This window comes from Kryptolebias marmoratus, linkage group LG6 (assembly GCF_001649575.2).
Source record: "Kryptolebias marmoratus isolate JLee-2015 linkage group LG6, ASM164957v2, whole genome shotgun sequence".
In the NCBI taxonomy this organism is placed as follows: domain Eukaryota; kingdom Metazoa; phylum Chordata; class Actinopteri; order Cyprinodontiformes; family Rivulidae; genus Kryptolebias; species Kryptolebias marmoratus.
This window is the reverse complement of record NC_051435.1, coordinates 5,581,872-5,594,707: the sequence shown is the minus strand read 5'-3', so window position 1 is coordinate 5,594,707 and position 12,836 is coordinate 5,581,872. Positions and strand designations below refer to the sequence as shown.

Genomic DNA, 12,836 nt, shown 5'->3' with positions numbered 1-12,836 from the left:
GGATCATACTAATAAACCACAACAACTGGGTTGTTTCCAACATGTTGTTGGAGAAAAGTGAGACTAAGGCTATGAGAAAAGTAAAAACAGGAGTGACAAAGCAACCTCGGATGTGCAGACATATAGTATATAGGAACAGAATCAGATAAGAAGACAGACATGCAGTGAGACGTTCAAGGTTTTCCCCCTCGTTTGACCCCTGTGAGCGAATGGCAGCTGTTTTTCAATGAGCTCATAATGGTGGAAGCCCAGCATTTGTCATGTCTGCTTTATGTTGGTGGATTTGTGCAGACCCACCGGAGTGGATTTCTAGGCGGTGAGTCACAGAGAGGAGAGATTGCAAAGTCAGGCAGATGCATATCCTAGAATGTCCCAGAGCAAAGTACAACCCCTACCCCACAGACACACACAGACAGAAGGTAAAACTCACCTTAGGTGGGACTTTAGGTGTGGATATAAGTGTTTGCATCTGTTTGAACCTGTGCCAACTCTTACAGGCAGCATGAGTCTCATGTCTCTGGAAGAAGTCACGTACCAACTAACATATATTATTTCAGTCATGAATTTGCTCTGGAATACAAGGTTACTACCTTTAAAATGCATTCACAATGCAACAGAAAGATCCAACATCTTAAATGCAATACAACTTGTGTATGTGTTAAAAGGACAGTCATAGACAACTAAGACATCCAGAAGGAGATCAGTTTGTTTGAAGCAGTTAGATGAAAATTTGAGATTGCAATAAAACCCCAATTAGAAAGCCAAACTGTGAAGTCAGGTTGAGTGAAAGAAAATGAAAAGGAAGGTGAAAAATGTTTTGCCATTTGTAACGACCTGTCCAGAATATTCAAAAAGTCAGAATAAGCCATATAGTGAAAAAACTGAATCTTAGTGTGTAGATTTTTATGGTTTCCAAACGTTACTTTTTGTTTGTTTTTTCTTTTGAAGTGTTGATTTATTTGAAAAACTGAACATATATGAAAATGGCAATTACAAATATTTAAACCATTCAAGATAGAAAACCCAACATTTACTAGCTTCTGTAGTTTTGAGGCAGTAGTTTGTATTTTGCTTCCATTAACTTCATTAGATTTGACATATTTTTTCAAATATGAAAGCTGAAAATTGTCCCAAAGCCATTCATGTTTAGGTAATATGTGCTAAATAAACATTTCCATACCCCAGTGTCTTAGGAATATTACTAAAGCAGATTTTAAATGTGAAAACCATGTGTTTGGGACATATTTCCAAAAAGAATAAATCAATTCACTTCTTTCTCATGCCAATAAACTGTCCTGGGAAACAGAAAAGACATGGAGAAAGTTGCAAGCCAAAACTAAACACAGAACGTTTTTATTCTAATGTCACTGTACTTTACTCCATTCTGTCAACTATTCTAATTCAAGGCTTCGTAATTACATAAAAAAGGTCTAAACCAGAAAGACCCAGAATGGGAAGTCACTGCTGTGTTCAGACCAACTCAAATCTAAAATAGAATCATGAATTCAACTTTAGAAATATATATATATTTCAAATGTGTTTGGGGATGATGTCTTAAACACATACTGGACTATTTTAAGCTATGAACACTGTGTACTTATGCTGTATAATATCTGCACCCCTGTGTTTGTCTGTGTATTTCATTATCTGTTTGAATTAAAGCAGAGGTGATTGTTTGTCTGCACCATCATTACATGAAGTCAGCTGACATAATCACAGAAAGGAGGTTGTTCTCATCTTTAGTCAATCTAGACGTAACATGTACCCCATCAGTAGGAGCTGCTGATCCAGCGTCTGATTCATGTGATAAGAACGGTGAGTGTGTTCCAGTCTGAAGCCGTTCTGTTTATGTGTCTGCAGGGCAGGTAGTTTGGGCGAACATCAAATGGGTGTTGACAGATAACTCAGCTCTGTGAATGAGTCATTGTCTTTTTATGCCCTGGAAAATAAAATAAAAAAGATTCTGTACTCAAGTTTTTCTTAATAGTGCAAGTCTGTAACTCAAAATAACCCTAAAAACAGTTTGCATAATTTGAACCTAAAAAGCCATTTTTACTGATTCTTTTGTTGAGCATCCAAGAGAATAGCAGGTGTCATATATGAAATATTTCCATTTAATAGAATAAATGCAACAATTGCATTCATCCAACACATTACTGAAGTTTTAATTCAAGACATTTTTACATAACTAGTTGTTCAAAACGGCTTTCGTGGAATGTGTCATATCAAATGATACCAAGACAGACACTCTTTACAGTCAGCAAAGAATCCACTGTTTTTGTCCTGTAAACACTCTAATAGCTAACTATTCATGTAGAATTTGTTTAAACACTTTTGATTTTAACCTGCTGCCAAAAGACAAACAAGAACAATAACGCTTTGACCCATGACTGTGACCAAATTGTCTCATGAACAACTGGATAAATCTTAACCCTCTCAAGGCAGACGTTGCAGATTTGCAACAGCGAATTGCATATACCTAATTACTCCACATTCATATTTTATGAGCCTTATTTTACTCAGATGATAATTTCCCCAAATATCTGATTTTTCCTGTTACTAAAATTTAATTTGAGCCTGACAGGGTTAATGAAACATGCAGAAAACAATCATCAGATGAAATCTACAACTGAATAACTTTTGGAGTTGTTTCAAATCAAGATGATAGCTAATCAACATTAGCCAACACAAAAATGGATACAATTCAGTCAATTTTACAGATATTGAGCTAAAATTTGCTGTGTTCGTACCTGAGAGTCATTCACAACACATACATGTACTATGAGCTTGTTGTTTTTGTCACGGAAAAGTAGAAATATACTCTTAGGTTAGCCATGTGATCCAGTTCTGAATTCTGGGAAAGTGTCAAGGCTTTTCCTCAAAAGTCTTTTTACCAGACAGACTTATTTTGGATGCAAAAAAAGAACTGTCTCGCTCATCCCTAATAAAAGAGCTAACATGTCCACACATGTTGCAGAGCATGTTTGGCAGTTCGGGGGAGGGCAGCTGTGTGAGATCACTCGAATATCCCCAACCACATCAGTGAATACTGTAACACATGTACACACAAACAGCATATGGACTGCACACAAACAGTACCCACATCTGGACAGATGCTACACTCCCATGTCAGTTCTGATCATTGCTCCAAATGAAGACCAACACAGAGCTGTTTGTGTTTCTTACACTCAGTTTAAACCTCCATCACTTGCTCTTAGAATAAAAGTCCTACTGAACACAGAGCACCAGCAGCAGAGCAGCTCAGACAATATGCAGTCAAAGGATAAATAATAAGCTGATGGACATTGTGTTATCTCATTTAATTGTCTTCAGTTTGAGGGAAATAAAATATTTCTAGATCATTGGTGGTAATTACTCATTCATCATTGATGACCACAAGCATGATGTACACACCCTGCCCTGTCCGCAGATTCACTCAACCAAGTTTCTGTAAGGGGAGTGTGTGTGTGTGTGTGTGTGTGTGTGTGGAGGAGGAGGGGGGATCATTTTGTTCTTTAATATTTCTATTTGGATGAACTGTGAAATTAAGAATAGCAGTGATACCGCAGCATCTTTCCATCACTAAGGACTCAGGAAGACTTCAACCTTATTTATTAATTTCCAAATAGCATTTAAGTTAATTTCTAACAGTGTCTTTTAGGCTAATAAAAGATGACATTCTGTAAAAAGAATTGCACAAAATTATGACAATTCGCAAAAGACAACTTTTGTTTTAACCCCACCCCCCACCCACCTTCTGAATAATCATTTAGAGTTCTATAGATTTTCATAAAACCTGGTGACTGATTTCATTTTTATTTTTACTTATTTTTTGACAGGGTTTGCCTTGAAAGCAGCAAAGTAATGCTGCTTTTCCTGAGCAGCCGCCTGACCTCTGACCTTCTGTCTGGAGTCACAGAGGTCAGAGAATCATCCTCTGGTTTACTTGTCCGCTTCTCTAAACATCCGCAATAAATTACTGAGCGTGCACGTGCATTTATCTTTATGTCAGTTAATGTTTGTGTACATGGTTGTCCACTCCCTTATCAGAAATTACCCTGGGAGATAAACAGTGGATGCTCTGAGGGGTTAATGTAGGCATCCGGTAAATCCTGATGTCTGGTTTGGGGAAAAGGAGGCAAAATTAAAACTGTAGGGATCCATTTTGAGGTAAAGGTTAGACATTAAATTAGGTTAGAACAAGTTTCAACCTGCATTTCTGTGTGGCAGTGTCCTGACCCGGGCAGCAGGTCGTCTCACATCATGAAGGCTGCAGGTCTGTAACTCTTCCTCTGTGAAGTTTGCTTTTTTCTCTGCAGGTTTTCTCCAGGTTTCTTCCAACAGACCAAAAACATATGTTTGGTTAATTGGCAACTCTAAATTCAACTCAACTCAAGTTGAGAACAGAAATACACAATCACAAACTCAGCAACAGTAAACATCAGGAAAAAAAAAAGACCTGAGATGAAGGTGTGAGCATGAACAGAACCAGTGAGTCTAGATAATGGAAGCATTTATCTGACTTGTTTTGGCAAACTTGAGGATTATCTGATCAACCACAAAACCATCAGTGTTAAATGGAACAACTTTTTACATTTCGCCATCACACAGATTTTGACATTTAACTATCTGAACCATTCATCAGTTCATCAAAGCGGTCTCTGTGTGTTGACGTAAACGTAAAAGCTCTGACCTCACATGTTCCGGTTCTGCATTATTAGTTTTCTGCACCATGAGGTTTTACTGAAGGACAGGTTTTACTGATGGTGTTCATGCAGACAAAGGAGAGTCTGACCAAGCTGAAAACTGAAGAGTCTCTGAAAGCCTGTGATGACAGATGGAAGCAGAAAAAAATCTGAGAAAAGACATTTTCAGAACAGAATGTCGTCTGTAGGAATTCAGGTCATCTGATGTTTAACAAAATCTTACTTTTTGTCAGTTTGCACCTCGGTTTTTTGACAGCTAGATATATTGCATAAAGTGAAACAACAAGCAGATACAAAGGTAGCCTTGAACAAAATCAAAAAGTGGCAAAAACAAAACTAAATGTTAAAGCAAAACTAAACAAAAAAGTAAAAAGAGATTTAAAACACAATGACCTGTTTAATTCAATTATAATTCCCAGTAAATAACGAAATCTTGGAAGTAATAAAAAACAGGTTCAGCAGTGCTCATGGTCTTATCCGTGTGTGTGTGTGTGTGAAGACTAATGTTTCTGTCTGAAAAATGATGTCAGCAGTTGCACACAGATGCACACACACACACACACACACACACACACAGAAGTTTAATGAGAAAAAGGTGCAGCAGTACAATGTCTTTCAATGTCGCCGTCTCATTCTGCTCCCCTCCCCCAGTGTTTCCCCTCTTTTAGCTCCACATCTGTTTCCCAAACTTGGAGATGGGGGCCTTGAGGAGAACAATATTTGGGTCAGACTTAACTTTCTCTTTCTGGGTGCATGTGAACCAGCATGAATGAGTGCATGACAGTAACTGTATGAAAAGAGCTTCAAATCTTTACAACTGAGGATCGTGGATTATCCCAAGAGATTGTACACAGATAAGTTTAAATTACAATCAGTTTCATCATGGAACGAGGCCATGATGGACAATCTGGTCTTGCAGAAAAGGAAATGGATAAACTGCATCAAAATGTTCTAGTTCTAGTTATTTTTACTTTTGAGTTAAAAAAAAAAAGAATCTTAAGCTCAGTTGATTCACACTAAAACTGTAAATTTTTTTATTTTACTTTTTGGAAATAAACTTTTATGGTTATGAAACATTTAAGACCCTAAAATCTGATCATATGCTGCCACCTACTGGACAAAAAACGTTTCTACACTATCCAAAAAAGAACAATTGCAATCCATATAACTGAAGCTTCAAGTGAAACAGACAAACAAACAATAAAAAAAAATAACAGTAAAATAGATTTTACTAATGAGTCAAAGAAAGATGTCTTTACGAATCACCGAGAATTTAATATAGATAACACATAAGTTCAAAAATCGCCCACATTTATTCTGTATAACAGTGTAACATTAACCCAGTTAGATTTTAACTTTTAAAACTAAAATAATATATACAATTTTGTTTTGTATATGTTCTTATAAAGTATTGCAAAAAATGAATGGATGATTTAGTGAGAAGGGCAGAGCTGTAAATGGGTGTGAAGCATTTTTAAAAAAACAGGTTTTACATTTAAAATAATGCTGGAATGTTGTAAAAATCTCTCAAAGGACGTGTGGTTTATGGCCTCAATTTACATTTCCAACATCTTCACTTTTGTTTTCCATCCTGCCTGCTTGTGCCTCAGCCTTCTTTCTTGGGATATTTCTTTTTGGCCAGTCTAACAAACTCCTCGGCACTGTCCAGAGAAACCAGGCGGTCCTGAAGGAAACATGGAGGGAAAATAACAATCATAAAACAGTTAACGATCACACACTTCAGACAAACCTGGCTTTAATAAAAGAAGAAGAAAATAACTCTTTGTTTCTAATTTGAATCATAATTTAAATTAAAGTTTATTCATTTATAAGTTAGTTTACATTCTGACATTTTTACACAAACTAATAAACAAACTGTTCCTATCAAGTTAAGTTAAACCAGTTTGTGCAGTTGCAAACTGATAGCAGTTAAAAGTGTGAGTGAAAAGAGAGAAATATGAACTATATAGAACTGTAGTTAGTATTTTACAAATACAAGCTATAAAGTTCAAAAGTTTCTCACTGAGACTAACCAATAAGATTCTGTTGCTACAAACTGAATACACACCTGGGATTTTATTAGGTGTAAAAGCACTGATGTTATTATTACACACAGCAAGAAAATCAAAACACAGCACTTAAAATAAGCTCCAAACCTTTTAACCAGGTAACTAATTAGGAAATAAAAAAATAAGCTAAATGCCAACATCATCTCTGAAACAGATTTTTGAGTCAGATTTCAAGGTAGAAGAAGGTTTTAAAAAGACATTTCTGAACCTTTCTTCAGCTGCAAATAAGCTCATGCTAAAGTCAAACAGCTCAATTTTAAAAGAATATTCACTGTTAGATTTGAGAACGGCACATGTTTCAGTAAATTAATAGAAATAAAGAAAGGTTTTGTGTGTGTTTGTGTACCATGACATAGAGGTATCTGTTGTGGTGTTCGGTCCCAGGTGGGAACAGAGATGTGTGGTCCAGCAGCTGCTTCAACAGTTCAGTAGCTCTGCCAAGATGCTCCTGATCTGGACCGAACCGGCTCTGTCGGTTCACACACAGCAAGGAGTCCACCTCACACTGATAACCTGCAGAGAGAAAAAGCAGAAATATGGTTTAGGGAAAGTGGGGGGAAACAAGCATTATAGATGTTGATAGGAGTCTGCAGGGACAAAGTCAGTGAGCTGAGCTTGTTTTCCAATTGGTTTCATTCAGGAAGAAAGTCTGTGACCTCTTCACCTGCTTCCGGTCACACAGAGCTCCCAACTTTCACACTTTCTCACCCTGCATGTCAGTCACAACCTGGGAAACAGATCTCCCATGGCTCCCTTCTCTGCCCTGTCTCCATTATTGAGCAGAAGGAAAGACAGAACTGGAACAAGGTTGCAGGTCCAGATGGTGTCAACCCCAGGGACCTAAAAGACTGGGTGGGATTCTCAGGCTGTCTTCAATCATAGCCTGAGTTCGGAGAAGGTTTCAGTGCTTTGGGAAACAGCCTCTCCTCTGTTCCTAAACTAAATCTCATCTGTCTGCTTTCTGGTTGTTCTAACAACCTGCAGCATGTGGAAAGACTGCTATTAAAGTACTGAGCACCTTTTGGTTACAGTCTAAAAGTTTTCTAGTTAAAGATAAACAGACTTTAAATGCTTTGGGGTTCATTTGGAAACAGGCTGGACTAAAATTCAACTCCAAGGCTCTTCATAAGTAACTCCAGAGCAGCTTGTGCATCGAAAAACTTTTGTTTTCCCATTTTGCAGCAAGATGTTGCATATCTTCTGTCTGGTGAATGCAGTTTTTCTTCATACTGATCTGTTAGGGAAGCAGCAGAAGAGTCTGTGATGCAAAATAGTGGACAAAGTGAAAAAGAAGGTTCGGTCTGCTGAAAAACTAATCTGGAGCTTCTTGAACTGCTTGTGCAGAGAAAAATGTTGCTGAAAGTTGCTAACCATGAAAACCACTGTGCACCTTCTGCACAACACAGTGAATTAACAAGTGTGTGTTTATTTGTTAAGATTTTTGCTGCTCTGCTGCAGAAAAAAACCTACAGTTTCTACAATTTCCACTTTGAGATAAAAAACAATTATATTCAGTTGAGTTTCATTCTTCCGACACTAAGAAACAACATCATTTACTGATTATTTTGAAGTTTTTCAGATAACCTTTATGTTTCATTTGTTTTAGTAAAGCCTTGGTTTAAGTGTTTGTTAACAAGACCTTTTCAATCACAACCTAATCTTACAGCTAAAAACTGACTAAAGTGACACAGAGTGCCTAAACAATGTCACTAATTGTAAATTAGCTTGGTGTAAGATACGTATAAAACAACATATTTTAAGATTAATCAACTAAATGATTTAAAGAAACAATGAGTCTAACACCAGTCTTGAAAAATCTGGTTGGATCACAAGTTACTGTAGCGTCTTTATGAGTTCCTGAATCAAAGAGTGAGCTGCACAGAACTGAAGGAAACCTCAGAGTCTTACCCAGCTGCAGCAGGATCTTCTTCCATCGATATCTGACCTCCCGTCTGGCGTAGCACAAAGTGTGGATGTCATAGTTCAGCTTCTCCCATTCCTGCAGATATTGTATTTTAAATTTCATTGTCTTTTTAGCTGCAGAGAAAGACTGAGATAGGAATTTTTGGGTACACAGCATTGGTTTCTCTATTCACACATCTGATAGAAGGGATACTACTGTGAAGATAACATGAAGGCAAGTTAAAAATCTTACCCTATTTGGATGTTGATTTTAAAATTTACAATTACCTTGATTTTGCAAATATTTTACCATGAAAATTACATAGTTCTGTGCTTAGTTTGTTTCATCTGTATGTAAGCTAAAGATAAAGATGTTTTAGTCACATTTCAAGAAAGGCAATTCTAAAATCATTAATTATTAGTGGATAAATTGTACACATCAGAGTCCTGGCCGTGTTTGGCTCATTTTGTTTTTTATGTCATTTTGTTTCTTTAGTCCTTCCTGTAACTTTACACATTATTACTACTTTTAAATTTTACAAAACAGAGATTTTACTGAATGATTCTTATTGTGCCCCCACCCCCCAGTATTTAACATGACTCTAATGTTGCAGAGCCTTTCACTGTCTGTGGGGCCTCATGTCGACAGTCTCACAACATGCTGGGAATGCTTCAGTAACCAGCCAGCCTGTTGTCCCACATATTCATTAAGGAATTCTTTTATTAACACAATGTGGCCACTGTGTCCCGCAGGCAGCTATTCTCAACGCAGTCACATGTTCACCTAACTCTCACACTCACAAACAATCTGAAGTATCTGAGCTGCTCTGTGGAAGGTTACTGGAGTTTCACCTGCAGAAAAATGGAGCAAGAAGTGGTTGCTCATGTCACTGAAATGTTAAAGAAATAAATGTTGTGAACATAAGGGAATCTCAGCAGCAGTGCTCCAAACTACTTTTAAACAACTCAAATCTAACTACACAATAGAAAGGAGGAGTGAGTGATTATGAGTAAATAAAAGAGCAACATGTCACCTCTTTGTCTGCATGAGTGTGTTTACATGTGCTACTATGTTAATTTTGGAGGTTATTTTACCTTTTTTAGGTTAAATCTTCGTGCAAGTCTTGCCTGTTCTTTCTTATAGTAATAAGTTTTTAATCATATCCATATTATTTTTAAAGGAATCTTGTGCATTTAAAAGGATATTTTCATGTAGGAGCTCCCATAATGCACTGTTTTTCTTAAATCATAATAAATATGCTTGTCACATATCCAATGTATTGTAACAAAATAACTTCCTTAAAAGTTGTCCTCAAATGAATTATTAAGTTTTCATGGAATGTAGGTCCAGTTCATTTACTACTGACTCAACCTGAAGGAGAATCAAAGAGAGTCGCCTGTGTGTCCTTTGCTTTGATTGGATAATTAGATTTAAAGGCTCCTGCTATGATTGGATTTCTGACAGCAGTCTGACCTACGAGTGGGTCCTAAATCTGACTGACATGTTGGTGGTTTGTGAATTTGTCAGATTACCAGTAATTAATTTCAAAAGGCTACTTGGATCCAAGTAGAAAAACATGACTTTTTTTAACTTCTGTTCCTCTTTTTTTTTTTGTTCAGATAATTACCAGAGAGTGACTTTGAATGGTAACAGCAGCTGTTGTTTTAGTTTATTATAGATTGAGGGAAAGAGCAAAGATATTTTTTAAATTATTTTATCTGATTTAGTTACTATCTGCTGCCTTTTGACACATTTCAATGAAATTCTGTTGCCATCATTATCAACAAATGTTTTAATTACCTTTTATTTTTAGTGCACAGGTTTATTGCCTTTTCTTGTTGACATTTTGTGTCCAACAACATTTTACCTCTGTAGCCTTATCAGCCTGGTCCCTCATGCTGATAAAAGCCTGCAGCTCTCGGTCTGATCCACGTCTGATGGAGGACTCCACAGGTCTGTTTGAGCTGGCCCACAGATCTGCAGCTCTGCTCTGGCTCTGGTGGTTCTTCCACGGGCTCCTTCCTGAAGGCAGAGGTCCAAAAAGGCTCTCCTCATCTGTGTCACTATCGCTGGAGTCGCTGGATAAAAGTTCAGGTTGTTTGGGAGTTGAGGTGTTGTGCATGCTGGGGAGAGAAGAAACAACAACTGGTTTAAAGAATGATAAAAATAAAGTCAAGAGCAGAACATGTCCATCAGATGTAACGTTTCTCTTACGGTAAAATAGCTTTCTTCTCCTCTCTGTTGTGCTTTGGAAAGTAGTGACAGCAGCAGAGAGTAAAATTAGCCCCCATTTCTACTCCACAAAAGTTCTTCAAGGTGAATGTTTGTCCCTTCAAAACACAATACCAAACAGTCCTGCCTTTTGTAAAAAAAAATAAAATCCTCCCAGAATCCTTGGGTAACTTAAATATTTCCAAATAGAAATGTCCCCATTTTTAAATGTCCAGGAGTAAAAATCCTAACTTGTTATGTCCTTCCCTCTGTCCTGGCCTGAAAAAAGAGCCCCTCCTGGTCGCGGTGAGAGCTGTGTGCCAATTACATTATCCACGTGAACAGAAACAGGGGACAACAACACAAACACACAAACACATGGGACAGTTCAGGAATGAATGACACAATTATTCAGCAACTCCTGATGGTGCAGAATGAAGGGATGCAGGCAGAGACTTCCAGCTTCATCGCTGCACTACACAAACTCAAACCAAACCTGGAGTTTTACTGAGGTCTCTTTAAAATTAAAGACATCAAACTAATTTAAGTACAATATCTCAAATTTGAAAAAAAAAGCAATAAAAGTATTTTGATTTAAAAGTAATCCTGTTTTTGCAGCAGTGCCTGATAAAATGTTCAGATAATAAACAGTTCATTATGTACATGCCAAATTTGTTTCTGCAGAAAATGTAGATTTTTTTAAAGAAGTCAACAACATATTTATAGTTTTCAGTCATGATGTTAATGTTGTTCATGTTCTCCCCAGAAGATGGCAGCATCGTCTCATTTTACACCCTGAACTCGTTCTCAAACGTGAGTTTCTTTCCTTTAGGTACTTTTTTCTTAAGTTGTGTGGAAAGACGTTGCACACAGCATTGTTACTAACTAAACCTGCCTCTTCTCTCATCACATCTGTTTGCCCTCGGTTCCAAGAAGAGAGAAAAGAAACAACAGTGTGGCTTACAGAGTGTGAATAAAAAACTGGAAGCACTGGATTAGTGTGTGTGAATGGGAGACGCTTCGTTAAACTGCTTCACAGAACCTGGATGAGACACTAATAAATATGAACCTTTTAGCATTTTTACAATCAACCTTGTTGACGTCCATCAGCCAGTCAGGAAAAATAATACCTTACTGATGGTAGTGGCCACACTAACTTTACTCTGAAGCTGCCAAGATTTATGAACCAATTATTAATGTTTTACAAAAGCCTTAAAATTAATGAAGTCAGTAATATTTTTGTTCTGGATTTTGTTTGCACAAAATTATGTAAAATGTTATAACTAAAGGTTGGGAGATGCAACTGGATTCATTTAGAGATAAATGAACAATATACTTTAAAACTTTTTCTTTTTGGTTATATTCATTACTTCCCTTGCATTTATGGGTTTTAGTTACTGACTATTAGTCATTTTGGTATGTTTCACATGAGTATCAGTATTGCCCCAGAATTTCATAATAAATGAATCCTTTTCTGCCCTGAAGTGACTCAGATGTCTAAGTCGCTAAAACTCATCTTTCTTGTTTGTACGTCTTCCACTTGACCATCCAGAAAAAAAAAACCCATAAAAACTGAGTTTTGTAGGTGTTTATTTATTCCTTTCTTTTAATTTTTTTTTTCCAGGATGAAGTTTTAGATGCAGTTAAAATCCAATTGTTTCACAAAAGCCCTAAAATGCTTCTTTGGTCATTGCTGAAAATCCTTCATGACCTGAAGTGTTTGGAGGATTGAACCGGCTGAAATCAGGCTTAAAAAAGTTATGATCAATCTAGAAACTGTGGATAAGTCTTTCTGTATTTTTGATAAAGCTTCTTTTCACCATAGAGATCTCACTTCGACATCTTTGTGCATGTTTGGTTTAAGTTTCTGGTCATCATTGTACAAAATTTAGCTGTCTCTTCCCTCTGATATTTCTATTCTCTCTCTCTCTCTGCTACCTGAAACGC

General features: G+C 37.0%; 1 protein-coding gene across 1 annotated transcript; it reads right to left on the bottom strand.

The window, feature by feature from the left end:
• Positions 1-5,624: 5,624 nt before the first annotated feature.
• LOC108238540 (melanoregulin) lies at positions 5,625-11,227 on the bottom strand. The gene is made up of 5 exons (XM_017420677.3): positions 10,893-11,227; positions 10,546-10,801; positions 8,684-8,774; positions 7,122-7,288; positions 5,625-6,390 (listed from the first exon to the last, which is right to left on the bottom strand). The coding sequence occupies exons 1-5, from the start codon at positions 10,967-10,969 to the stop codon at positions 6,313-6,315; spliced, it is 669 nt and encodes a 222-aa protein (XP_017276166.1). The 5' UTR covers positions 10,970-11,227; the 3' UTR covers positions 5,625-6,312.
• Between the last annotated feature and the right edge of the window lie 1,609 nt (positions 11,228-12,836).